General features: G+C 37.8%; 1 protein-coding gene across 1 annotated transcript in view; it reads left to right on the top strand.

The window, feature by feature from the left end:
* The window catches only part of KCNH6 (potassium voltage-gated channel subfamily H member 6), a gene marked incomplete at its 5' end in the record, with an annotated part of 128,000 nt that overhangs the window by 89,982 nt on the left and 10,367 nt on the right, over nt 1-27,651 (top strand). The window contains 8 exons of the mRNA XM_083378529.1: nt 3,932-4,140; nt 10,913-11,338; nt 12,095-12,494; nt 19,940-20,139; nt 21,983-22,235; nt 25,264-25,457; nt 25,899-25,998; nt 27,282-27,545. Of these exons, the coding sequence (XP_083234655.1) occupies nt 3,932-4,140; nt 10,913-11,338; nt 12,095-12,494; nt 19,940-20,139; nt 21,983-22,235; nt 25,264-25,457; nt 25,899-25,998; nt 27,282-27,545 (2,046 nt within the window). The remainder of the gene's footprint in view (nt 1-3,931; nt 4,141-10,912; nt 11,339-12,094; nt 12,495-19,939; nt 20,140-21,982; nt 22,236-25,263; nt 25,458-25,898; nt 25,999-27,281; nt 27,546-27,651) is intronic.

Below are 27,651 nucleotides of genomic sequence, written 5' to 3'. Positions count from 1 at the left end.
CCCTCATCCATTTGGTCAGGCTGTCGTCAGTTGCTAGGTGTCAGGTCCTTCCATGGGAAAGGGAACTCTCCTTGGTTTTATGGTTATTGCTTCCCTTTTCAGTTGTAAATGAAGACACAAACCAGATCTGTCTGTCCCCCTCCCTTCCCCCGTTAAAACATCCCCTGTTGTTTGAAAATCACTTTAGTAACCATCCTCTCCCCCCCCCTCGGAGAGATGGCAGAATCCCCAGTAATAGCACGTTGTTCTACCTATACAATTATGAAATGTGATATAAATGGATTCTGACATTTAGATTGGATTACATCTAAAATGTCATATCAGTTAACAGCTATATATAAAGAAATGTCTGGTTTATATACCACAAAAGGAGTATTGTGGAGCAAATGTAATCCCCAACCACTGACATAGAGTAAAGCAATGTTGGGGAGAAATTATATTGAGTAGCTGCAATAATGTGGCTATCAACTATTCTCAGCCCTTTCTCTTTACTTTTCCTTTCCTCTTAATAAAATACATTCTCCTGGCAACCTTAAAGCCCAGAGAGGATTTCTTAAAACTGAGGAAGCTGAAGCTTATTCCCAGTTTGAAACAGAAGGAGTGTAGTGCCTCAGCTGGAGAATGCATCTGTTCTGCAGCACACCACCCAGCCTGAGCATAACAGTTGATTTCCTTGGGATTGAAAAGGTCACTTCCTGTCAGGAGCTTGGATCAGTTCCAACCTGGAGATAATGTCCACCAGTCTCCCTTCTGAAGAAATTAGAGAATACAGAATTTGGGCTCAGAGAAAATTCAGGAAAAAGGAGAGGAATCTGGTGCAGATTGAGAGGAAGCATGTACAACAATGTCCCATGGATCTATTGCTAATTTTTCTTAACTCTTCTCTGAAATACAGGCTGGCAAAAGGTAGTCGTACAAGCCTATAAAGTGCTCTTCCCACATTTATACACTGATTTTTTAACTGGAAGTCACAGCAAAACTAGTGATTTTGAAACAAGAAAATTAACAGATCTATGCATACCATTTTAGACAAACCCTTATGTTTAAAAGAAAGGTCTTTTTAAAAAATAATCATTAGAATGCTTTTGGATAATTCTCACCACTGCTAAAATGGAGTGGGTATCTAATCCTTGTATCTGTAATTGGCACTGTCATTTCTTTCAGCCAGTGTACAGAAAACATGGCTATTTAATGAAGTATGAAAAGTCCTGAGCATTCTGGTTCCTTTAAATCAGAAACAACAGAAAACAACAGGAATTGCATTCCTCCCAAATTACAAGTTTTAGTAATTCTTAAGTTTATTTTAAGTACCTTCAAATGTTTTTAGGCATATTAGATACTTAGAACAAACTGTTCATCATGCCTTATTCATTCACAAATGGAAGGTTTTGTAATGTACAGTAGTGGCAAAGGGAATTATAAAATAATTCAAAAAGTGCATCTGGAGTGGAAAGGAAAGAAATGGGGAGATTTTCTTGCAAATGGAAGAAACAAGAAGGTAATAAATAATGGCTAATTAATACAGAATGAAAGGAACAAAGCAAGTGACAGTGGAGACCCATTTTGTGATCCAGCTAGGGTAATGATGCAAAAAATCTGGAAGATAATGCTAAAATCTCTAGAAGCTGAATGGAAAGAGTAAATAGAATACAGAATCAGCTCATTATTTGTTATTTGCTTTCTGAGTTGATCAAAGAGGGCTGAAATGAATCTATCAGACCACAACAACAAGAGTAATACAGTGTTAAAAACATCCACTTTGTCTGTGCAATGCCTGGCCAATCGTTGAACAGTATTTTGATTCAGTAGAAAATTCCATTTATCCGGTAATAGCCTAGTAATTGATAAAATTAAAGAGGTGCTTCAATGGGGTTAAGAGGAAAAAATAATTTTAGAGACAGTAGGTTGGCAAAAGTTTTCAGATACTAATATTATAAATATTTCAAAACTATAGAGCTAAATGCAGATTTCATTTCAATTTTCCTATTATAACAATTAAGCTAAGTGATTTTTAAGGCCAACTGAGATAAAATTGCAAAGGAACATTTCTCTGTGGATTCTGAATGGAAAATGTATGTTGAATAAGTAAACAACCAGGGATATGTGAGTGATGCAACCTTCAGAGCTTGTTCTGTCTATCATACTGTTTTTCAGTTTTCTTAAAAAGGATTTATTATTTATTGTATGGCACATTTCACATCACATTTCAATAAAAAACACAAAAGATAAACATATAATAAATGTATGTCTAGGTTACAGATAATTTGCTTCATTTGTCACAGCCAGGAAAAGAGAAACAAAGCATATAGAAATATATGCTTAATTCTCCAGACAATTTATATAATAGAGGCCTTTATCTTGAAAAGCACCATCATTGAGAATTCAGTCAATATATGAAACACTAACTGTATTGATAAGATATTAATACAGCACTCTTTGTTCAGAAACAGTTAACTATGGTATGCATAACAAATAGGGAAGTGCCACTAGTACAACTATTCCTTGACTACTTATGTTTAGTGATTTAATTATGACGGACCCCCAAAACCCAGTTTCAAAGTTATGACCACTGCAATACCCCTCAGTCATATGAACAAAATTTGTTCTGCCCATCCTTATAACTGATTGTGAGGATGCTGCAGCATGGCTCCCACCTCATCCCCATCTGACCCTGCTGGACCCCTGCAGGCCTTTGCCCTGCTTACTACCACACATCCTCCTCCCCAGTCCCTGTCACCAGTCAATCACTTACGTACCTTTTATTGTAGTTCTCCTTTTGGAAGCAACAGCTGCACTCTCAGCTTTCTTATACTCCTTTCCTCTCCACTCCTCGGTCTCCCTGCAGGCCATGTGACTCTATCCCAGAACCAAATGCCATTTCTGAGTGGCCACAATTCATTGTAGCTGTTCCCAGATTGCCGCCCAGAATGGAGCCACCGATGGGGTGGGAAGCATGCCCAAGGCCTACAGGAACACTGAGGAGTGAGAAGCAGAGCACAAGTTGCTTCAGGCAGTAGGAAAGGTTTGGGAGATACAGGGCAAATCATGTGCGAGCTAGGGAGGTGCTACCATGTGAGCTGGACCTCTCAAGATCTCCTCCACCCCTGAGGCACCCCATGCTCCACCTAATAATCTACATGGTTATTTAGTGAACTCATTAGAGGTAGTAGGGATAGGTGCAGCTAAGCGAGGTGATCACATGGCGGCTTGTTTAACAACCATTACAACTTGGGACCATAATGGGTAGGCTTCGTTATGGTTGTAAGTTGAGGACTACCTATAGAATGTTTTTCCATTATTTTCATGATTATTTTCCATTCAGAATTCACTGGAATTTTGATTGATTGATTATGATACTTTCTGTATACTTGTATATACTATTAGAAAACAAATGCAAATAATTCATTTCTTTTCCAGATATTTTATAATAGTTTTGAGCTGTATATATGCATTGGATTTTAGTAGCTATGGATTGAGTGCTTTTAGAAATTGCTATTATTTTTTTCATTAATTTTTAAAGTTAATATTAATGATTATGTGGGCAATTACTTTAGAAACCTTGAGGAGTTTGTTTGCCCTTTGATATTACATGCATGTCTTTAAATTAAATAAATAAAATGATTAAAAATGGAGATATAAAATAAAGTGTAAAGTACAATATTGTTAATTGTAAGAGCTTTTCAATTTTTTAAAAAAGCATTAAAATTCCACAGAATAAAGAGATACTTCTTTATTGCTGAAGGCTTTTACCAAATGAAGAGAAATTCCACCATTCTATCTGTTTAAAAATTTGATCTTATAATCTTTAAATCTTCTGTCCTATCCATTTTGCTGTAAAAAAAAAACATTGGGTTGATCTGTATAATTAAGTTTAGGTATCTTCGTTTCCTAAAAACCTAACTAGAAAAATATTTTGTTTGTTTTCCCCCAGAAAGTTCCCAAGCCAAACTCAACCAGAATTCCACATCAGATGCAAACCTCATGAAATATAGGACAATCAGCCAGATTCCACAGTTCACCCTCAACTTTGTGGAATTCAACCTCGAGAAGCATCGCTCAGGCTCTACCACAGAGATTGAGATAATCGCCCCGCACAAAGTAACAGAACGCACCCAGAATGTAACTGAAAAAGTCACTCAGGTATTCTGACCGATAGTGTGAAGATGAATCACTAATAGAATGGAGGAAGTCAAATACAGCTGAAGGAAAATACACACATAAATAATCTAAACATAAATGTACAACAATACAGCATTTTAAATTGCTTTGGATACAGTACAAATGTTCCCCAGTGGTGTTTTTCCCTTATATATTCATGACATTGTTATTATTTCACTCCCATCCCATAGCAGAAGTAATTTTGCCTCTTCTTTTGGCACAATGTCTGTTATGGATATGACTTAGCATAGTTCATCTTAAGTATGATAATGTAGTTAGGGTTGGATGGAATCTGTCCAATTGCCCTGCATGTAGGTGTGTGTCTCTGTGTGTCAGTGTGTGTGTATTACACATAAAACTTTTATAAGTAAAAGACAAAACTAAAAAAGAGAGATAGAGAGAAGAACAAAGAGAATAAAATGCAAAGAAAAAATGCAAAAAACGAAGAGTGATAACTAAAGAAATTAAATTATTTCCAATTGTCTTTTCGACAAATACAAACCTATTATTTCCCCTCCGTCTTGACTATTCCAGAGATCCAGTCTCTTATGTAATCCTCATTTTTTTCAATTATTAAATCCATAAATCATTTCACTTTTTTCTTCTTTTAGTAATAAGTCCATAGGAGTTTGCAGAAAAGTACTTACTGTTTTTTTTCCTGACCAAACAGGTCAGTTTTGCCATTTTTACCAGTTAGAACATTTTCACAATGAATTCCTCCATGTGGGAATTTCTGTATCCTTCCATTGCTGCAGAAAGAGTAATCTAAATGATGGGTTATGATCAATGCTGTATTGTGGGCATTGGTTGGTTTTCTTCTGCTTCAGCCTAACAAGGAGCTTGCACATAAAACAATTTGTCATTTGTTGTACAATCACCAATCACAATCATCTTTTTGCTATTACAATTGAACTCTTCTATCTTATATTGCAGTTAGTAGTAGCAATCGTTAAGCAAGGCACCCATGTTAATTATGTATTATGTAAAAAAAGTATTTTCTTTAGTTGGGTTGTATTTCTGCCTTTGGCTTCTGGTAAATTCATGGTAAAAATAAGTATGAATTATTTCACTGTAATAACAATCATTGATTGGATGTATTAATTCACCAAAGATAGACTGATTCTGTCTAGCCTATATTGGGCTTTGGATCTAGGTTGAATGTAATTAAAACTGAGGAGAGAAGCCATAGTATTGAAGGATTCTCTAACATTACTACTAATATTCCCATTTCCCCTCTACTTATAATCATGGAGAAAATATATTGATGTGATCACTGAAACTTAATATAGATTTAATGGTATGTCATCATTGTCATCAGCAGCAGCAATCTTCTTCTGCATAGGTGTCGGTTTCATTGTCACAATATACCATGATGTAATTTCTGAGGCAGTACAAAATATCTGGGGAAAATAACCGTTATTAAAGTTGACAAGGGCATTCCTGTCTGACATCTGCCTCCCATGTCTTTCTACACAGAATCATCTTTCCATATCTAATATATTCCAGTGATAGTATTTGCACATCCATGAAAAATTTGGATTCCTCCCATAAGAATTACAGTCAGCCATTTGTTTTGTAGCTGTTCATTTAATAGTACTTTCCAAGACTAATAGTTGTCTTGTGGTGTTTGTTATGCCAGTTGTGGTTTAACACCATTATAAGTGTTTCAGTAACATTGCTACATCCACTTTTTCCCTTGAACAACTTCCCTGAGGATTGGCCAGATAGAATCTACCAAGAGTAGATCACTTTCTTTTTTTCTGGATTAATATCCTGCAAGCAGACCACCCTCTTGTATTCATATATTAATACCCTTCCCCTTCCCCAAAGAACAAGGCTGATGACAGTATTGTCACTGACAAGCCTACTAAATACTGCTATAATGCCTTTTTTTCAAATTCCTATCACAAAACACTCTGAATCATCATTTATTTAGATTGCTATTGATTATTAGATAAATTCTATAGAAGACATTTATCAGCAGATACTTGCCCCAGTAATAAAAAGCATGTGATCATAAAGGTTTGGATTCCCTTCACCCTTTATTTCAAGATTTATGCATTTTCAGTGTCATCTGAAGCAAGAGAGATTATAAGTCAACTAATAAAAATAAATGGGGAAAATAAGATATTTCACAAATTCATAATCCTACACTTAAAAATAAAGGGAGAGAGACAGACAGGCAGAGAAGATAAATGAGGCAACTTTTGAAAGTTTGTGGAAGTTTGTGAAAATCACTTTTGAAGTGTAGGGAGTTTGGATTCCCTTTGGTTATTGTTATAATGCAGTATATTAAAACAGAGAATTTTAGGAACTTACGATATTTCAGGCTAGACCTGTTTTCACACTGAAGATTCCTAAAACCGTTTTATTTAAACAGTAAAATATTCTTGGGTCAGTTTTTAAGCTTTTTAATTTTGAATAAGTTTTCATGGTTTCCTGTCCACTATCACAACTGAACTTGGCAATTTAGTGTGGAATTAGAGGGGTTTTGATAGATAGAAATGCACTGGCAGCCTATTTGTAGAAAAACAAATCCAGAAAAATAATGAAGACCAGCCTTTACAGAGCTACAGGAAAACAATCTTTGAATTTCTTCAAGTTGAAAAAAGACCAGTCTAGGAAGAACAGTAACTGTGTTGTGCCCTTGAGGTGAACTGTACTCTTCTCCTGTGTCTTAAAAAAGCAATGAAAAACATAGAATTTCTTTGCAAGCAGTTTACTAGAACGGTTGCAAAAAGTCCAGAGACCAACAACCATTGATCCATCTACGCAAAAATAAAGGAAAAGGAAATGAAAGATGTTCCTCCTCTCACAACACAGTGATTTTCACTTGGAATGGGATAATCCAAATTTATCCTATCATTTTTGCTGCACATAGAATTGGAATACCTAGTTTCAAAATTAGCCAATTGTGATATTATGCATGTTTTTTTCCACTTAGAGTAAATCCTCAGAGACTCTTCTCTTTAATGGAAATGAGGTACATAACTTGAGTTTCCTCACCAGAGATTCTTGAACTTGGCAGTTGTTCTCCCGTCTCTAGTAGAAGCAAAGCTTTTTACTGCCTTCCACCCTCTGATACAGAGTCTATGGCTATGGCAAATAGCTGAAGTTTAAGACAAAGCAGAATCACAACAGACAGTAGCAAGAATCAGAAATGTAGAAACATATAAAAAACCCTCAAAGGACCAAACATGAGACAAGAAAAAAAAGTAAGCCAAAAGTCCATTCAAATCTCAAATCCTTCCCACTCCACAAAAAAAGCACAAAGAAAATCCTGCCAAGGAGTAGCATTTAAAGAAAGTAAAACTGGACAACAGTGCAAGACAACTAGAGTAGAAACCAACAGGCAAATGGTGTAACATCCTAGCAAACCAAAATACATATAAAGGTCACAGTATTCAGTATTCAGAGGGAGGTCTGCACAGCAGTCAATTCTAAGATAATAGTTTGTTCCAGTATGGTTGCTGATTTTTTGCTTTGGACTTCTCCATGCGGAATGGGAATTATGGGAGTTGAAGTCCTACACATTTGAGCAATAGACAGCTGGGGAACATGTCCTTAGAATAGTCTCTCAGCTTAATTGACCCTTCTTGAAGAATATGATTCTGTAAGGAAAAAACATGCAGGTCTGATATCTTACCTCTGCCAATTCTCATGCGTGTGTTTTGGAACTATATATCCATTAAGACAGGACTAGATTTCCTGAATACAGTTGGTGGGTATTGGCTGTTTTCCACTTACAAAATTAATCTTTCTGAAAACTGCTTATAGTTTAAAAAATGGTAAGTATTCATTATATTTTGTACGAGAAGGTATGTATATATCAAACCTTCTACACCTGTTGGAATGAATAAATGAATGAATGAATGGTTGATATTTTCATATTATCCTAATATATCTTTAAAATATGTTAGATTACAACAAAGACAAGACCGATTGGGAATGATGGGTGATGATATAAAATATTTGAAAGGGCTTCAGATTTGGTGATTATAATGAAATGGACTTTTCAGAACTGAGAAAGACGATAGCAATTTGCAAAACAATATTAGTTTGGAATTTTGGTATGTTCCTTTATCAGGAAAATGGGTGGCTTTCTCTCTATCAAACGTAAGCAAGGGGGTCAAAAGATTTTCACTCTACAAACTTAAGAGGGGTGATAAACTAAATATAAACAATTGCAAAAAAACTATCTAATGTAACCCCCATTTTTCTAGTTTCAATAAATGTAGTTAATAAGACTCTGTGAGGATATATCCTTCTCATTTGCAAACAGCTAGGGGATTGACACATGAAAGCTATAGCTATAGAACAGGCCCGGGGGCCGGATCCAGCCCGCGAAGTGGTTTCATGCGGCCCACGAAGCCATCCTGGAAACAGTGAGGGAACGGCCCCCACTGCCTTGGCCCTGGCCCAGAGACCCTCCTTCTGCCAGAGACCCTCAGATCTGTCCCACTTCTGCCCAGGCCGCCATAGGCACCCTTGAAGCAAACGATGTAGAGCTGGCCATGCCCACCCAGTAGGCCATACGCACTCTAGCCATGCCCACCCAGTAGGCCACGCCCACTCTGGCCATACCCACCCGGCCCCCTGAGGGCAACCGCAGTGCTGATGCAGCCCTCAATGAAATTGAGTTTGACACCCCTGCTATAGAATGTCCTATCTTAATATCTGATACAGCAGTCTTTATCATGGGCATGCAGTAGGAGAAGGCGCTGTGCTCCCATAACACACAGCGCCATAAGAGTAAAGTTTTTGGTTCTTGTCTAATATCTTAATTATCAACCACTCATGTTGATCAATGCATGAGAGGGGAGGGTTATTTGCAAGAGTAACTGGGAGATGCTGGCAGTGAATCAATTGCATATGAGGGAGACATACTTGGGATGGCAAACAGAAAACAATTGTGGATATAACTTAAAAAACTACTGACTACTTGAGATGTGTTGATCACTCTTAGTAGCTATAGAACTAGTCACAGATATGATTAAACCTGATTTTTGCTAAATCAATTAGCTCTTCCTCTTGGTCTCAAAGGAGCTTTTTTAAAAGGCAACTGGACTGGGTTTTTTTCCTTTGAGGAATAAGCAAACATTTTGCTTCTCATCCAAAAAGCTTCATCAGCTGTGATGGTGGAGGGAATGGAAGGATAGGTACTGACCTGATGATGGGGGGGAGGGGGGAGAGGAAGGATTGTATTTCTTTGCAGTCATCTGGCCGTTAGCACTCTCCCAGAGAGCTCTTGGGGGGCCACATGGGAGCTTATTTTTGCCCTGAGGGTCATGTGTATCAGAGTGCAGTTGGTTGTGGAATCTTCTTGGAACTGCTGCAAGGACTGCATTATAGACTGGAGATAGGGGATGTCTTATCCCTCTCCCTCTCTTGAGAGAGGGCTGCTCAATGTTAGCATAAATGGCCTATTTTATTCCTCTTTCAAACCAATGATCCTCTCTATCCAGAATATGGACTGCGCTGCCTTCAAAAAAGTGACCTTTGTCTTTCAAATGCAGATGGACCACTGAATTTTCTCCTGATGGGTTTGATCTCCTATGTTGTGCCATGCACTCATGGAATGGTTGTTTTGTTTCGCTAATGTACACATTGGCATATGTCTCACTGTATCATATTGCATATATCACATCATGCTCAGTTTGTGTCTGGGTGTTTTATCCTTCAGATGGACAAGTTTCTGTCTTAATGCATTCTTGGGTTTAAAATGGATATGTATGTTGTATTGTTTGAAAATTCTCCTGAGTTTTTCAGATATTTGTGCAACGTACAGAATGACAACATTGTTGTTCTATTCTTTTTCCCAAAAGTGCTTTTTCACGAGGCAACTGGACTTTCTTTTTTCTCTTTGAAGACATTTCACTTCTCATCCAAGAAGCTTCTTCAGCTCTGACTGGATGGTGGGGAATGGAAGGATTTATATTCCTTGCAGACAGCTGGTCATTTGCATTCTTTGATTGATGCCACCTGGAGGCTTACTTATGTCATCAGGATCACCTGAGCTTCTGCCTTGTCCACCCCAAGGATAAAACATCCAGACACAAACTGAGCAATGTGGTATATGCAGTACAATGCAGTGAGACATGTGCAGATCTGTACATTGGGAAACAAAACAACCACTTCATAAACATATGGCATAACATACAGTAGGAGAGCAAACCCATCAGGACAAGATCTAGTAGCTTTTTGAAAAAGCAACTTTGAGACAACTCTGACCTGGATGACTGAGAATCTCCATAAACACTCTTCCACTTAGCTTACCTTAGAGAACCCATAGAGATTTGTTCCATATTATTGGCAGTATTGATTTCCTACAGGCCCCACCCAATGTCTTTTCTTCTGTTTGTTCATGTCAGAGTCTGATTAAGATGTTCTGGTGTTCTGTATCAGCTGCCTCTTTTTTATCTAAAATGATTAATTATTATTTCATTTCATATTTTTAAATTAATGTTCTGCCCCACAGAACCATGAGGTAATATACAATTTTAAGAATGAAATAATATAAACCAATAAATACACTTTTTATGAATCTCAGGTTCTTTCTTACTATTAAAATGACAAGCAGATATTTTTCTATTATTTTCTCTTCTTCCTTAACCCCAAGCAAAGCATATAAATTGTATCTCTATGCAAATATGTTATTTTTGAACAGACCATTATAGCTGTTTTATTTCAATGTCGTATATATAGTCCTGGATATAGCTGTTCTGAAACTGCATGTTGTTTTATTCTCTGATAGGTTCTATCACTGGGAGCAGATGTCCTGCCAGAGTATAAGTTGCAGGCACCACGCATTCACCGATGGACTATTCTGCACTACAGCCCCTTCAAAGCAGTATGGGACTGGCTTATCCTACTGCTGGTCATCTACACAGCTGTCTTCACTCCCTACTCAGCTGCCTTCTTGCTCAATGAAGACCAAGAGGAGAAACAAGCAAACTGCAGCTATTCATGTGACCCCCTCTATATAATTGACCTCATTGTGGACATCATGTTTATAATTGACATTGTCATTAACTTCCGCACTACTTATGTCAACTTGAATGATGAGGTGGTCAGCCACCCAGGAAACATTGCTATCCATTATTTCAAAGGCTGGTTTCTCATTGACATGGTTGCTGCCATCCCCTTTGATTTACTCATATTCCGCTCTGGATCTGATGAGGTGAGGTATACATTATCTTACACTGAGGATATATTTGACAGCATGTGATATTTGTCAGTTGTCAGGTGAACATACTGAATATGGCATGGATTTTTAAAGGACTGTAGAAAATTACCAGAAGTGGATGAGCTAGGAATCATTTTGCTTATAGAACCTCACTATCAACAGTACTTTATAGGTTGCACCACAGTTCTAATCAGGCTGTGTTGTATGTTCTGAGCTTTTCAAAAACCAGCTATTGCTCTAATGCCAATTACACAACTGATAATGTACCAATACCTTGATGACTCTGGATAAGATGAACAAGATTTGTAGGCATTGTTGGGATTTCTGGATGTTTTCAATACTCTCATCTAGAAAGAAATCTACAGCTTATTTGGGAGCAGATATAATTTTGCTGGAGTTAAAAAGCTTTACAAATTCTGACCTTAAGGAATTGCTATTAGAGAATAATAGTAACATTTCATAAAATAACATAGGTGCCTTAAAATGCAAAAAAGTAAAATATGTATAGACAGATGTGTATTTTAAGTGACATTATGTTCAGAGTATCTAGATGGAAAATATTTCCTCTTTATGCTTTTTTCCTCTCTTAAAAAAAAAGAAGAATGCATTTGCAAGGCAAATATGACGTTTTCATGCATCTTTTAGATTGATTCAGCATGTGCCTATTAAAAATGGAAACAGGATCCAGAAGTCCTGCCACTAATTCATTGTTCTTTACTTACTGCACACTTTCTTTCTTTTCCTCTCTAGACAACAACTCTGATAGGGCTTCTAAAGACTGCACGGCTCTTACGCTTAGTGAGAGTAGCCCGCAAGTTGGACCGCTATTCAGAATATGGGGCTGCTGTACTTTTCCTGCTCATGTGCACATTTGCTCTCATTGCCCATTGGCTAGCCTGCATTTGGTATGCCATTGGTAATATGGAGAGGCCCTATATGAAGCATAAGATTGGATGGCTGGACAACCTCGGTGACCAGATTGGCAAACCCTACAATAACAGTGACCTCTCATCTGGCCCTTCCATCAAAGATAAATATGTGACTGCTCTCTACTTCACATTCAGTAGCCTTACCAGTGTGGGCTTTGGCAATGTCTCACCCAATACCAACTCTGAGAAGATTTTTTCCATCTGCGTCATGCTGATTGGCTGTAAGTGTTTCTGAACCTTCTCTGTAAATTTAATAGTATCTCCCTCTCAGCAATAGCAACATTTCATTTTTCTTTAAACATTTCTTCCAAGCATGTCTGAGATTTCCTGGCATGAATCCAAAGTCTGCTCTTCCTTTGAGATATAGTATTAGTGATATCCACTGGGACAGATAGCTGAATCACCATAAATAGCTTGAAGGAATCAGCATAAGAGGAACCATCTGGGCTGTTATCAGTTCTTAACTTCTGCAAAGAGAGGTGGAAAGAATCTATACAGTAGCATATAGTGATTTTGAGCACAAAACAAAAATTTGACCCATATAGTTAGTACACAAATGTAAGTTAAAACCTACATTTATTCATGATCTCTGCATCAGGCACGTGGATTTTCCCATAGACAGATTTTTCCCCCAGTACTTTCTAAAGCCGAGTTTAGGGCAGGACTATACTGCCCACTGCATAAACTGCTACATTTAATAGAAGTAGCATAAAATATCTCAGTTCATCTTTTCTACCCACAGCAACATTCTCCTTATTCTTCTCAGGTAATGTTGAGCTCTTGAATTTTTTTCATTTTTGATGATGATGATGTAATTATTTTTGTTATTAGCAATATATTTTTGCCAATGTTTACCTGAGAATTCCCCCTGGACTTTGGCCTGGAGACTTTTCCCTTGGAATTACTGTGGGAGTAAATTCCCTGTCATAGACATCCTCTGTGTAGGAGTGTGTGTGTGTGTGTGTGTGTGTGTGTGTGTGTGTGTGTGTGTGTGTGTGTGTTTGTGTGTGTGTGTTCCTCTGTGTTAGCAGAGAACAATTGTGGAGTCTCCTGCACAGATTCTCAGACATTTTCCACATAACACATCACAACTGCCTGTGGGAACTAGTATTTTAAGCCACTATATTAGGCATTTTTATGCTTAGTTGTCAAAGCAGCCTCTCAAAATATTTATTATGCCTCAATATTGATTGTTTTTTAAATGCCCTGTAAACCGCCCTGAGTCCTTCGGGAAAGGGCGGTATATAAATCTAAATAAATAAATAAATAAATAAATAATTCTGAATGCTTCATTATTGCATCATTGAAGGATGTCTCAGTCTATCATAACACTGATGGATATGTCCTCCCCTTCTTGTCTAGTAGCCATATCACCTGCCTGATCAAGATCAAAACTGGTTCTGCTGGTGAATGTTGATCCAGAGCCATCATTACCATTGAGCAAATATGTAATTGTCAACCATTCAAGATAGATCAAACTTAGAAAACCAAAGACACCTAAGCTAAGCTAATAATACTTTTATTATAAAGTTTTAGTACAAAATCTTGCCATTCTGAACGTGCTTCCTCCCACCCTTTATTTTCATGAGAACGTCTGAGATGCTCTCTTAAATTTTATTTCTGCCTGAGACTCAGATCTCTTTTATTTATTTGACCCTTGTCTTGGTTGTGGCTCTTCATATTGTTTCTGAAGGTTCCTTCTGCTCATTACATTAATGGCCCTGAGCTCCAAGAAATGAAGTGTAAGTACTCCATCAGTCATGCTGTGGACTATGGAAAAACCATAGCAAACATTGAGCAAAATGATATATGGTTCTCAGATTTCAGTCTCAGATTTGAGTTATTCTACTTGGTTCTGTTAGGGATCTAATGATTTTTTTGAACTTTGGACGATATTTGCCACTATCTGGAACATTGCTAAGACCCTTGGCTTCATAGTTAAAGATCAGTTTCCAACAATTAGCAGTCTACCATGCACGTCTACACAACCACATTCTATTTTATCTGTATGGCTGCTTAGTATAAATGACTAAAGGATCTTGACTTTGGTCCTCAGATTTACCATCTTGCATTTTCTGGAAACAATCAGTCTCTCACCCCTTCAATACCAGTTGTCATACCCCTAGGATAAACTATGGTCAATTAAGTATTGCAGCTCAAGCCTTGCAGCTAGAATCTCACGTCTTCCACTTTGGGATTGAGCATGTATTCTATGCCCAGTTTCCAACACACAAAACTTTAAAAATCCAGATAATTAACAAAACTTATCTCTCAAGTACCCAGGGGATAAGGGAAGATACTAATCTGGAAGGAGGTAGCACTCTCATATTTCCATCTGAAGAAATATTAACAAGATGGCTTATTCCCTTAGCTCATAACTCACACTGAATCCAACATAACGGTTCTCCTGTTATTTTATTATACCAAAAGAGGGCATTTTTTTCTCCCTCAGAATGTTAGTGATTTTACTTGATCTTGAGATATGCTTGGTGACATTAGTATATATCTTTTATTCCTTGGCAATCTCATGAATGCACCTTTTTCATATTTCCATCAAGCTACAATATATCTCTACAAATACTTGTAATTCATGATGAGCAGGATACCTTATCAGTTCCAATTATCCCTTCTGGATTTTCTTTAGCTCTGTGGATATTTATTACATGCATGGCATCCATAATGTTTTTTTATTACTGCAAGGCATAGTAAATTACCTGGATGTCAGACAGTTTATGGCATTCACAAATCTGGACCAGCAAGATCCAGCTTCTCAATCTTATCCTTTCTTCAAATATGGGTATTTTTTTAGAAAAGTCATAATCTCCTTTTTGGATGCTTAATTTCATAGAGGCAAGATATGATTTCCACAAGGAAAGACATTTCTACCATGGAATAGGCAAAGAGACTATAAAATTGGCTTCTCAAAATATTTTAGGACATATGTCATCAGCTACAGATTATGCCCTTTGTACATAAAGCCACTGCTCTTAGGTGTATCCAGGTAGTATCACCTAACAATAATAATTCCTGTTCTCAGATCACTATTTTAGATGCAGTGAAGGGGTCCCTTCTATGGTATATCAAAATACTTAATCTAGTATAGGATGGGGCAGCCATTTTCTTCTATAATAATAACAGACATCTACCAACTGGCTACACAAAGCAACTGTACTATCCAGCATTCAGCAATAAAAAACCCTTCAAAATCATGGATCCATCCAATTATCATTCATCTATAAAAACATTAAGGTACTAGAGAGCAGATCCAAAGGCAAACCAAGTCATATGTTTAGGAAAGAGTCTAGAGATTACAAGTTTTTAAGGTGGGATTTCTGAGGCTATCAAAGGATGGTATTGTTTCAGTTATCTTTATGAGCTCATGATACTCTTTAAATTCCAGAACTCACTCCCTCTCTTCCCCTCCCTCCCCCCTCTCTCTCTCTCTCTCACACACACACACACACACACACAAACAAACAAACAAACTAAGCTGGTCCTGATCAGGACTGGCTTCTTCTAGCAGCTTGCTCCTGAGTAGCCCTGCTAGTCCAAGTAGCTCTCAGTGTACCCCTGTAATTCTACTCTTTACATTTTAATTTCCCTCTCCACAAATGTGGGTGATCATGAGGGTTTGATTAGAAACCTTGTGGACTAGGATAGTGACTGCTAGTGCAGTATGAAAACCATGAAACTACTTCTGCTTTTTATGATCCTTTCTCCTCTTCTTCATTTGAGCAAAACTATTAAGACTAGGTCATATATATAAACAATTTGAACTATTCATAATGTTCAAAATGACCAAAATATTCGAGGACTTTCTTTATTATCAAGGTAGTACGTGGTTACCATGGAGATTTTTAACTTTCAACCAAGCTCAGAGGGTACCAAGGACCCCAGAATTTTAACTGTCATGTAGTATCTCCAATAAATTACTCGATTTCTCAATCTTGTTTGACTTGTCTGAGAATGGTACTAAAAACTGGAAAATTATGAGTTTGACTTCCGCCTTAGCCATGAAAGCCAGCTGGGTAACCTTGGGCCAGTCACTCTCAACCCAACTCATCTTATTTCCTCATTGTACTGGGGAAAATAGGAGGAGGGATTTATATTGGATATTTGCTTCCTTGACTTAGGATGGATATAAAACAAACAAACAAATAAATATTCCCAGCAGCTTTTCTTTCTATGAATTTTAGGCTCAGAAAATTCACCCTAAAACACATTTTATTTATTAAATAATTATTAAATAAACAAATATTTTCATAGATTGCACACTTCAAGAATTGATCATTTCACCTCCAGTGTCCAATGTCCTTAAATGTATTTTGAGGTGGGGTAGTCAGTGCAAGATACATTTCTTTGTTTGTTTTTTGACTGGCGCCTCCTTGGTGTCTTTCCACTGATTCCTCTACTAATGAAAGCCATTTCAAAGAGTACATTGCTAATCCTATCCTTATTGTGCCACTGTAGAATAAAAGCATGAATAGGATCACTTTTCTCAACCAGATCTGGAGCTAATGAAACTTAGTACCTCTTCTCAAGGATAGTCTGTTCTTGGTAATTTCAGCAATGCCAGCAATACCAGAGTTGAACATACCCGTCATCAGCATAATGGTTCACGAGTGGTGTACAAAAACAGTATTTGTTGGTTTCTTCGCCAATCCCAAAGTTTCTTATTATCCATTATTAGCTTATTATTATTGAATCCCTGGCTACTTTGAACCCTTGGTTACTTGCCAAAGCAAAGGCATTTTATAATGTCCAATATCCTTTTTTGAGCAAGCATATCTCTGACTAAAAAAAAAGATAGCCTTTCTATTGCTGTCAGTAGATGCTGTTCCTGAAGTTTTGGGGAACATATGATCCCAGTAATCTCTGTACTCTCTTTTAGATGGAAAGAAGAGGTTTTCTGATGCATGAACATTAGATTTGTCATCAACAGAAATTATATAAATAAAACAATAAATGTATTTCAAACACATATTTTGCACTCAGCTGGATAAAGGAATTCTTGCTGGAATTCTTCCTGCCTTGACAGAGGCTAGTTCTTTCCCAGTGATTTACAGCATTTTTTAGACTCATCCAATAGATGGGGAAGAAATGGAGGTAGTGACAGATTTTATTTTCCTGGGCTCCAAGATCACTGCAGATGGGGACTGTAGCCAAGAAATTAAAAGACGCTTGCTCCTGGGGAGGAAAGCCATGGCAAATCTAGACAGCACACTAAAAAGCAGAGATATCACCCTGTCAACAAAAGTGTGTATAGTCAAGGCTATGGTCTTCCCAGTTGCAATGTATGGCAGTGAAAGCTGGACCATAAGAAAGGCTGAGCGCCAAAGAATTGAAGCCTTTGAACTATGGTGCTGGAGAAGACTCCTGCGAGTCCCTTGGACTGCAAGGCGATCAAACCGGTCAGTCCTAGAGGAGATCAACCCTGACTGCTCTTTAGAAGGCCAGATCCTGAAGCTCAAACTCAAATACTTTGGCCATCTAATGAGAAGGAAGGACTCACTGGAGAAGAGCCTAATGCTGAGAAAGATTGAGGGCAAGAGAAGAAGGGGACGACAGAGAATGAGGTGGCTGGATGGAGTCACTGAAGCAGTAGGTGTGAGCTTAAATGGACTCCAGAAGATGGTAGAGGACAGGAAGGCCTGGAGGAACATTGTCCATAGGGTCGCGATGGGTCGGACACGACTTTGCAACTACCAACAACAAAAATTGTTATTGTGCTGGTATAAGAGTAAAGAAGAGGGGCTTTACATCTCCTCAATAAATAACTGGATGACACTGGAAGAGGCTATATGCCACAAGGGAGGAAATAGTGTGAGGGATGCAATTAACTCCCACACATCTTAATATATTGTGGTTCATATCAAATCCATTTGAAACCATTCAATATGTCTCTCATCCACAAAGGCATACATACTAACATGTACTGTAGCTACTTACAAATGTAAAAGAGAGAGAGAGAGGGAGGGAGATTTCATTTTTTCCTACTGTAATATAGAAGTACAGTGGAACTGCTATACAAATAGACCTTTGTCGATATATTAAAACTGTCTGTAGAATTGGTCCTTATGTGCAGTGATGTGTGCATATACAGTATTTAATTTTCTCTTTCTTTTAACACTTGCTCTGTCTGAGACAGGGGTGTCAAACTCAATTTCATTGAGGGCCGCATCAGCATTGCGGTTGCCCTCAGGGGGCCGGGTGGGTATGGCCAGGGTGGGCGTGGCCTACTGGGTGGGCGTGGCTAGAGTGCGTATGGCCTACTGGGTGGGCATGGCCAGCTCTACATCATTGGCATCAAGGGTGCCTATGGGGGCCTAGGCAGGAGTGGGACAGATCTGAGGGTCTCTGGCAGAAGGAGGGTCTCTGGGCCAGGGCCAAGGCAGTGGGGGCCGTTCCCTCACTGTTTCCAGGATGGCTTCACAGGCCACATGAAACCACTTTGCAGGCTGCATCCGGCCCCCGGGCCTTGTGTTTGACATGTCTGATCTAAGAAAACATCAGTCCCTTGCTTTTTTATCTTTACAGAAGAGTCATATCCTTTCAGAACAGTCAAATAATTTGGCCCTCTTAAGAGATCCTTAAATTGCGTATGTGTTTGCATTGCCATGTTCTGCTGCGTGTTTTACAAAAGCTGGGATGAACCCCATAGCTTGCATAAAACATTCAGGAAATTAGGAGCGCCTTGAGGCAATTGTTATAATGATAAAGCTTTGCCTGAGGCTTTACGAAGTACTGCAGCTATGATAAAAGAGTCAGCCAAAAGGGGAGTTCTGCTCCCTCCAACTATCCAGCAGTTTGCCCTGCTAGACCAAAGAAATACTACACTCAGTAAGGGAACTCCTTCATTCACCTTCGGCTTTTAGTTTTCATGGCATTATCACCATAAAAGAGTCAGGCTATGCAGCAACTGTTCAACCTGTGGCTCCAGTCACACGGACGGTTGCCATTTGTGACCTTCTTTGCTGGCTTCTGACAAGCAAACTCATTGAGGAAGCTGGCAGGAGGTTGCAACTGGCAATGATGTAGTCATTTAATGATCTACATTATAGTGGTTCACTTAACAACAGGAAATGGAAGTGTCAGAATTCCTGTCACTAAGCAGGACAGGCACATGTCAGCATGCTTTATGACTGCATTGCTTAATGATGGCAATTTTACTTCCCATCGTTAACGGAAGATTACCTGTAGTGAATTTCTCCATCTAGAATAAACTGCCCAAAGTTACCTTACAGGGGAAATTGATCGCATAGAAAATAAATAAACAAACAAATAAGCAAATAAACACACAAAGAAAGAAAGAAAGAAAGAAAGAAAGAAAGAAAGAAAGAAAGAAAGAAAGAAAGAAAGAAAGAAAGAAAGAAAGAAAGAAATAGATAAATTGCCCACTCAATTTCAGAAAGGAAATTTGTGTCCAGCTACAGTCAACTATTCTGCATTATTTTATTCTAGACTAATGGGGTAGAAGGACAAACAACACATACACAAATTTTATGACATCTCAGCAATAAAATTTTGCCTGGTACCTGGACTGTGTGAGGCATTCAGTGGGTGTTTTATGAAATAATGGACATGTGCCTTTCAAAGGCACTGTGCAACTAGGCATGGTGTTTCCATCCTGCACCCCTCAGTATTGACAATTGTCCTCTTGTTTCAGCTCTCATGTATGCTAGCATTTTTGGCAATGTTTCTGCCATCATCCAGCGCTTGTACTCTGGCACAGCTCGCTACCACACCCAGATGCTAAGAGTCAAGGAGTTCATCCGTTTCCACCAAATCCCCAATCCTCTACGCCAACGCCTTGAAGAATATTTTCAACATGCTTGGTCCTACACCAATGGTATTGACATGAATGCGGTGAGTCAGGAAAACGTGAGTTTTGCATGTTGGCAAAGCATAATTTTGGAAACAACCTTGAGTTGGGGCTTAAGTTCCATGTTCCATTCCAGCTGAAAATCTTAGCATTTGAGAAAACAGTTACTGTAAGTTTCAGTATACTGTTGGGACCAATCTAGACATAAATGTTGTAAACCATTTGACAAGATACAACCATTATTAATGTTCTTATGATTTAGACTATATCTGTCTTATTAATAAAATCTGGTGGCACTCAGAGAAAATTCAGGTTTAAAAAAAAATGTATTACCACTATGATGTCTTTTACATGTGGCTGCCCTTGAAGAATATCCAGAAGTTTCAGCTGAAACAGAATGCAGGAGTGTGGGGACCTCTGTGTTTGTCTTTAAAGCAGCACATGTTACAACTTTGTTATACAAGCTTCCAGGTCCAATTCAAGGTGCTGACTTTGATATTTAAAGGCCTCCATGGCATGGGGCTGATTTATTTTAGGGACCAGTTCTTCCCATTATATCTGCCTGTTCCAACAAGTCCATCAGAAAAAGGTATCTTGCAGGTCCCATCTGCTGAAGAATTATATATGGCAAGGGTCCAGGAAGTAGCATTTTTCTATCATGGCGTCCACCCTGTGGAAAATTAGCCCTCCTGAAGTGAGACTGGCCTCATCTTTGCTGACCCTACAGAAATCCCTCAAAAATTGGTTGTATCAATAGGCCTGGGAGGATGCAAGGAAATTCTTTGTAATATCTCCTAGTCTTTTAGTAATAATTTTAATTTTTGTATTTATTGAATGTTTTTAAACTTGTTTTATGGTGTGATTATATGCCACCCAGTGTTATGTTTTATGAAATGGGAATCCATTTAAATATTATACATAAACAAATATATAAATAAAATCTCTTTATCTGGTCTGCACTATTGCATAGATGGTATTGAAGGAAATTACTTCAATTTACAATGAAGTTCATGAGGGAGAAACACCTATCAAATTAGAATTTACATGTTCACCTGAAAGTAGCAGCAGACTAATCCTCCATTTTCTTCAACATCTCATGTGTACACATGAACTGGAAATTAACCTCTTTTAGTGCCACTGTGCTCATTGCTACCCCATTCCAGCAATAACAATAACAATAGCACTTAGACTTATATACTGCTTCATAGTGCTTTACAGCCCTCTCTACACTGAGTCAGCATATTGCCCCCAACAATCTTGGTCCTCATTTTATCAGCCTTGGAAGGATGGAAGGCTGAGTCAACCTTGAGCCAGTCAGAGTCAAACTCCTGGCTGTGGACAGATGGCACAATAAAGTGACAATCATGACTCTAAGGTAGACCATTTTCCTGATTGTGAGCAACAGGCTCCCCAAACCATATTAATTTAACTGTTTCTTCTCATAGCTGACTTCTGAGCAAAAACCTGACAGCAATCCTTAAATAAACTTTTGATTATTTTAATTATTGGAAAAAAGAGATTGATAGCAACATTCAAGTAACATTAAAATTATTTTTATCACTGGGGATGTGGTCTAGATAGATAGATAACTCCAGGATGGACAAAAGCTATTACCTGGAATGAAACAAGGTAAAAAATTGTAACAATTGAGCATTCCATGTCAGTTTCTGGAAGTGATGACTGAATCTGGAAATATTTTTATCAACTGATGAAATGTCTGATGCTTCAAGTTCTACTTTATTTATAGATGGCCTTTTTCTAGTTTAATTATCTCCATCAGTATAACTATCACATCCCAAATGTATTATTCTACAGAATATGAATTTGAGATATAGGAACATTTACAGAATTCATTTGATTATCTGTGCTTTTTTTCATTACACTCAGGTGCTGAAAGGATTCCCTGATTGTCTACAAGCTGATATCTGCCTCCACCTCAATCGCACCCTTCTCCAAAATTGCAAGGCCTTCCAAGGAGCCAGCAAAGGCTGCCTACGTGCCTTGGCAATGAAGTTCAGGACAACACATGCGCCCCCTGGTGATACCCTGGTGCATTATGGAGATGTCCTTACCACTCTTTATTTTATCTCACGTGGCTCCATTGAGATCCTCAGGGAGGACATAGTAGTGGCCATTCTAGGTGAAAAATTTTCCAGGATGGGGAAAGTTTTAGAAAATGGAGGGAGGTGGATTCATTTCAACCCATTGGTTTCTTTACAGAAAGTAGAGGTTGATCATCAGGACATTGAGGAACTATCAAATTGCAAACTCTGCCCCTCCATTTTTCCTTAAGGGAAAAGGCCCTACAGTTACAGCAACATATTGAAGCTGAAAAAAAGCAACCACCACACTTTATCCTTTATGTGTGTGTGTGTGTACATGTGTAGCTATAAATATACACATAGGTAAACATATAGATATATATATAGATTATAGATACATAAATAAAAATTACTTATACATTCAAAATAAGAAAGAAAAGAATCAGTGTATCAGTTATTTCATTATACCTGGCAAAAGGCTAATCACTCACAAGAAATGGCAGCAGTGCTTATTATTATTTTGGTTTCATCTTCTCTAATGACAAAGTGTTTCACTAAATAATTGTAAAAAATAGTACAAAGGGGCAGTATTGAAGGCTGAAATTGCCAGAAATATATATTAACTATGAATGAGTTTAAATCTTCAAAGCCAAATGAATTCCACTCTGGAATACTGAAATGTTAGGGTTAGGTCTGGCTGCATCATTAATAGTTGCTGAGGAATCCTGAAGAAGTGTCACTTGATAGAGGGCATATGTTACCCTTACCTTCAAAAAGGAGAAAAGGAAGATGGGGAAACCACAAACCAGAAAGTTTAACATGATTATGTGGAAGATACTAAAGCAGTTAATACAGAGATTGATCTGAACAATGTAGAAGTAGTCCTCATTTAGCGTCTGCCTTGTTTAGTAACAAAGTGATTTGTTGCTAAAAAGTAACTTTATGACCAATCCTTACATATACATCTTTGCAGGTCTTTAAAGCCATGGAAAACTGAAATAAGCTCATAAACATAATTGTGGTTTCCCTTAATGACTGCTTCTCTTAATAACTGCGCTGCTGATCCCAATTGCGGTAAATAAACAAGGTCTACTTGTAGTCATTACCTAGCAGCCTTATTCTGTCAAAAGCTAGTTTGGTATAGTTGTTAAAAGCAACAGGCTAAAATTTGGGGGACTATGCGCTCAAGTCCTACCTTAGGCATGAAGCTAGCACAGTGATCTTAGACCAGTTAGTTAGCCCTTCCAAAAAAAATCCCACTTTTTAAAACACTAGCAACAAAACTACAGGAACTTGTCCAGGCAATCACCATGACCTTGACTTGAAGGCACCAAAAAAAGAGAAAGAAACCAATCATTATTGAATTTGTCCATAAAGTCTTTTAGACTGACCTTATTGCAATTCATTTTTTGTTTGGTAAGTTGCTTAATACATTCTGAATGTGCTATAGCTACAATACTTTGATTTCAGCAAAAAATACAAGATACCCCATGACATCCACTTTAGTGAGCTAGTTGTACAGTACTGTATGGCTGGTAAACATATGGCTGACTCACAAATTGTACTCAAAGAATACTCATCAAGTTTCTTATCAAACTGGAAAGAAGCAATCAGTAGAATGCCTCAAGAGTTGGCCTTCTATTCTTTAATAGTTTTATAAATGGCTTGGATGAATTGGGAATGTTTATCACATTTGCAAATGAGATGAAATGGAATGGGGTAGCTTATACCCTAAAATGGTTGAGAGTAGATAGAGAATCATAAGAGAATGTCTTTTTTGCACTCTTTTCCAAGCAGTACTACAATTTGATGCAAAAGTGGTAAATCAAAAGAAGCTCAATTGTTCCAGAGCCTTACATGATACCTAGATGTTCTTTTGGTTTTAAAAACTCTACATTAGCTTTTAAAGGAATGGCGGATATAAGAGTTCTATGGAAAAAGCTGTCTCTCTGATCTGATAGTCATTTTAAGGAGAAAATTACAATTGAGGAAAGGAATAAAAGAAAATAAGATGAGCTGAGACTGTTGTTTCAAGACGGCTGGACTGGTATAGAGAATGCAAACAGCAGCCTGCAGCCAGTGTTTTGCAAGCAACATTTTTAAAAATGTTATTTAAGGCAAGGAGAAATATTTTAATGCAAAAAATAAGTTTAGCCTTCCCATTAATAGAGGTTCTTTCTTGAAAGATAGGTAACAATATAAATAAATATATATTTGTTTAATAAATAAATAAGATTTTAAATATTCTTTGAGATCAGTTTTTTTTGTTATTTATTATATAAAATGAAATCTTTTCATTTTATAAAGTTAAAACATTCTATCATTGTTTATTAGATCTGTAATTTAAAATTCAATTATTAAAACTGGTATATTTATTTCTTGCCAAACCCTAATAAAATTATTTTTATTCAGAGTAAACCACATACATTTATTTTATTATTTTAGGGTGAAGACTATATCATAAAATCTGCTGTTGAATAAAATTGATTAAAAGTGATTTTGACAGACTAAATGAATTGTCTAAACATGGCAGAATCACTTTTAACTGGTTCAAATGTAATGTTCTTCACTTAGAAAACAAAAATCTAATGCAATAATTGGAAGGGAATATGATACTATTCTTCAAATCACCAAATGCAGAACTATGGATTTCAGCTACAGAAGGGCAGATTCTACATTAATATTGGGAGGGGAGCATCCCAGCAGTTTGACAGTAGAACTATTCACCCATCATGGTGGTAGGCTAAACAAACAATTGTCAGAGATAGTTATATTTGGATTTCTGCAGTGAGCAAAGGAGTGGAAGACAGCAATCTAAATAAGTGCTTTCCTATCTTTAATAAATAGACTATGGGATACCTGAAAAATAAGTAGTTTATATTCATTTTAAAAAAAACTAATGAATAGTTCTAATCTGAATGGATTGCCATCATAATGTGAGCTGTCAGAGGTGCAAATGAAAAGCAGTCATTTTTATTTGTACAATTTCCTAACATACGGTACTTCCACTCTAGTGTGTCAGTAGATATCAAGGACCAGTCAAAGGAGTGACTAAACAATTGGTTCTAGTTCCAGACAGCAGCAGCAAAATGACTGTACTTTAATAGGAGTTCATCTCTTGTTTAGGGAAGAGTGACATCTTTGGAGAGCCTATCAGTCTGTATGCCAGACCTGGAAAATCCAATGCAGATGTACGAGCCTTGACTTATTGCGACTTGCATAAGATCCACCGGGAAGATCTCCTGAAAGTCCTGGACATGTACCCATCCTTCTCAGATAATTTTTGGAGCAATCTAGAGATAACATTCAATTTAAGAGATGTGAGTATCTAATATGGGAAGATGGAAAAGATTAGAGAGAAGCATTTTTAAAAGGTTAACAAAGACCACACGCATATTAACTCCTTGTACCTAAATTAACCTGAAAAAGGAGTTTTGTATTAAAAAAGTAACTATAGTTTGTCCTTTTTTGGCACAAAACTAGGTCACATTAACCTAACTAGCAGACCTTTGGATACATAAAATCACTTCTTTTACGATATTCTACAATGTTACTTGGCTAATCAAAGCCCAAGCAATTTTAATGCATTTATGCATAATATTGGCAATACTTTATGGTTATGTTCTCTTGAAAACATGAATATTTAAATATTTTTTACCTATTTGACTGCTATTAGGATAATTATAAGAGTTTGGATTTCTCTGGCTGCTCAGAACTACTTTTTCCACTATATTTTATATCTTGCCCTGTTTTTCCTTCAGGCAGACAGTATTCCTCGCTCTTTCCTCAGTGAAGACTACACATGCAACTATCACCAAACACGTCATCATAAACATTCCCCCTGCCAAGCTAACAAAATTGGTGAGTTAACCTCTTGGGAACTGTACTACTGTAGGTTCTGGCATTAAGATTAGAAGGAATGTAAGAAGTCTTGCTGCTGCCACCTTGTGGTTATGTCTAAAATAGTATTTTTCAATCTGGACCTTCCAAATGTATTAAATTACAGTTCTCCCAGACAATGCAACCTCTAGGCAAAGGAACTATAGCAGTGATGGTGAACCTTTTAGAGATTGAGTGCCCAAAAACCGCCCCCGCCCCTCTCCACCCCCCACCCGCCCACAGGGTCACCCACTACCTCCATGGCTTGCAGCAAATCGCCCAGGCAGCCCAGCAGTGCCATGGCAGCCACACCCTCTGCCCGTGCCCTGCAGCATCATCTGCACGTGATGGGGCGCAAGGGTGGAGTCTTGTCCCCGCTGCCTGGGTGCCATGTCCTTGGCTGCACTGCTCAGCGTGGGCCACGCTCGGGGGTGACTATACTCCAGGGGGGCTGCAGGTGAGAAGGGGGCTGTGGGGGGAGGTGAGGCTGGGGCAATGGCATGCATGCCCACAGACAGGGCTCTGAGTGTCACCTCTGGCATGTGTGCCATAGGTTCGCCACCACTGAACTATACTACAATAACATCTCGAGAATCAGGCTTTATACTGTAAGTATATTAGGACAAATCTGTCACTTCAGCCACTTACCCAGATTTATCATCTGTAATTTATCAGGTGTAATTTGGAATGTAAAAATAGCTTCCTAGTGTGCATCTTAATTGCACTCTGGATTAAAGAAGAAAAACATTATGTAAGGCTTTGGCTTTGAATTCAGTTTTATGTGAATTATAAACTTTAGGTCTCCACCTGTAAAACATGGTTTATTTCACTGCATCATTCTGACGATTTTAAATAAGATGTCTAAGACCACAAGAAAAAAATCAATTCTTTCATTTAATTGTTGATAAATGCAATATTTCAATATATTTGGATATAATATTTTCCTATTATTCTTCCCTATACAGAAATACTATATACCCTCTCTGCTTATATCTGGCTTAAAGATTCCAGAAAGACTATATTATTCCAGTTTTTATAAAATTAACCTGCACAAAGTAAATGTATTTTTGTTGCTCTATATATTGAATGTGAAACAATAGTCAACATATTTTATACTTCTCGTCACTATGCAGGATATTAAAATGTCCAGATGTTTTTATGGCCTAATTGTGGCCATTGTATTTGTAGAGGTTTGAGACATTCTATCAGTATTTAATCATGTCTCAGAATCAGAAACTTATCTGCATTCTTTATACCTACTACAGATTCAGATAGCATGGGTGCAGGCAACTCAGACTTGGAGCAATGTCATGGATACTCTGAATTTACACCACTGCAGCATCCTGACATGCACAGCACAACATCCTGCTCCCAAATGAGTGAAGAGGAAGCCAAGATGCCCAATCCCATCAAGATTGATCCTTTCACAGATACTGAAAACAATGATTTTGTCCCGACTGTGGTAAACCTGGTCACTGATGGCACCACGGCTAATCAACTGGTAACTGATGAAAATCTTGCCTATGCAGGTATGGGTAGCTATTGCTCATATAGGGTATAGAAATGAGATAATCTGCTTGACTCGAGGTTTATGATTAACTAGTAGGGCTGGTTCAAGAATCTTAGACACTTTCA

Source organism: Vipera ursinii (genome assembly GCF_947247035.1).
Source record: "Vipera ursinii genome assembly, chromosome: Z".
Lineage (NCBI taxonomy): Eukaryota > Metazoa > Chordata > Lepidosauria > Squamata > Viperidae > Vipera > Vipera ursinii.
Note: the sequence above shows the minus strand (reverse complement) of the source record. Positions and strands in the feature narration are given on the sequence as shown.